Here is a 1,696-nt window from a genome sequence, read left to right on the forward strand (position 1 = left end):
AAAGGGGGGCGGGGTGCGGGGGCGGCCACAGTGGCAAGTCCGTTCGTCTGATGGCGATTGTCTTTCCGAGAGGCGGATAAGACCTGTGTACACTGGCGGGGGGTATTTAAATGCGGCCGCCGGCTCCGCGCGCGGAGCTCCCGGGGGGCGACTTCACGGCCACTCGAAGCGATTCGTAATGAACGAATCTCGGTCCGGCGGCGCGGCGCACTTAGCATGACAAAAGGCCCTGGATGGGACCCCAAGCTTCTAATTGCCTTCTTGGAATTTTCGCCGTCGGCGGCGGCGGCGCGACGCCTATCGGCCACCACGGGACGGAGATTCTTTTGAGGTTTGGAAAAGAAAAAGAAAAATCCGGAAAGAAACTTTAAATCCCGAGCTAAAGCTTTCCCGACCCAAGTCACGGCGATGCGGTAGTGAGAGAGCTCTGTGTTCTTTGACGCTGATTTCCCCTTATACTAATAACGAGGTGAACACTCACTGGCATTTACCAAAAACAATCAACCAAATTAACCATGGCCTAACAGAAGAAATAGAGAATATCTTAGTTCCCCAAAGTTTGCCACAGGCTGTGATGTTGACACAGGTTTACACCGAGTAGGTACCTCACTTCTAAAATGAGCGAACACTGATTGGAGGCCTCGTTGGTGATTGGAAAGAATTGTATGAATTTCTGATGAAAAAGTTTATTTTTGATAGAGGTTTTGGGGGAAAGTGGGCCATTTTATCCAGAAAATGTGTGATTAGACTGATTGGAAAGTGATTGGAGAAGGAGCGTACGCTGATTGGAGGCTGTAGTAAGGCACCCCTCGGTTAACACCCTCCTTGGTCACCTCAAAAAACAAAACAGAAAGCAAGAAGAAGACATGACACTCACCTCACCAGTTTCATACGAGCAGGTGCTCATCCGGCCAGGTAGGTCCCCTGGTTCCTGTTGAGGAAGGTCGAGGTCGGCTGCAGACATAACCTTCAAAACTCCCCGCCCGGCCACCTCGGCTCGGCCTTGGCGTTGCACAAACTCGCGACGACGCACTACTTGAGGATTTTTATGACGGTAATCCGATGTCACGTTCAAGAGTGCACTTGCATTTTTGTGTCAAAACTTTTACCCTGCGTGTATAAACTTTAAGCAAACGCGGCGCGCAGTCTCCTTCTCACTCTCTCTCGCGTCGTCTGCACGGCTGCGACCGCTCCGAACCCGAACTACTCACTGCGTCGTGCGAATAGCGCTCGTCGGCTTCATCGCACCGGACCGGACGGAAGTTCGCTGCGTGAGCGTGTTGGTGCCTGATTTGCGTTGGCGTCGGTTTCTTTGTGTTTCCAACCGCTGGGATTTCGCTGGGGGTTAGTGGCGTCGAATCTCTTTACCGCGTGTGAAGTCGCTAGACTTTGTTGTGATTGCTGATAGTCCGGCGGTGATTCTGGTGCTACGCAAACGATAATATCAGTGCAACCTGCAATCTTCGCTGCTTGCGCGGAGATGGAGAAGCGCCGTGGTGGAGCCGAAGAGGTTATGTCTCCCGTCCCCGACCCTCCTCAAGCTGAGGAACCACAACCGACCCGCCACGCCTCGACTGCATCATTGGTGAGTGTTTTAGTGGGGAACTGCTTGGATGCCACACTTTGGAGCTCTCGATTACATTCGCTGGAATCACGACGAATGTTGTGTGGATGGGAGAGATGGAGTGGGGGGGGG

At 52.9% G+C, this 1,696-nt stretch overlaps 1 protein-coding gene across 4 annotated transcripts in view; it reads left to right on the forward strand.

Moving 5' to 3' along the window:
* The first annotated feature begins 1,042 nt into the window (after positions 1–1,042).
* LOC113214181 (uncharacterized) overlaps positions 1,043–1,696 on the forward strand; it is a 48,569-nt gene continuing 47,915 nt past the window's right edge. For 2 of the 4 annotated variants that reach the window (XM_052274097.1, XM_052274095.1), the window contains exon 1: positions 1,043–1,585. In XM_052274097.1, the coding sequence (XP_052130057.1) occupies positions 1,481–1,585 (105 nt within the window). In that variant the 5' untranslated portion in view covers positions 1,043–1,480. The remainder of the gene's footprint in view (positions 1,586–1,696) is intronic. The other 2 variants (XM_052274096.1, XM_052274098.1) reach the window with 2 other exon arrangements.

This window comes from Frankliniella occidentalis, unplaced genomic scaffold, assembly GCF_000697945.3.
Source record: "Frankliniella occidentalis isolate FOCC.00 unplaced genomic scaffold, Focc_3.1 Scaffold335, whole genome shotgun sequence".
In the NCBI taxonomy this organism is placed as follows: domain Eukaryota; kingdom Metazoa; phylum Arthropoda; class Insecta; order Thysanoptera; family Thripidae; genus Frankliniella; species Frankliniella occidentalis.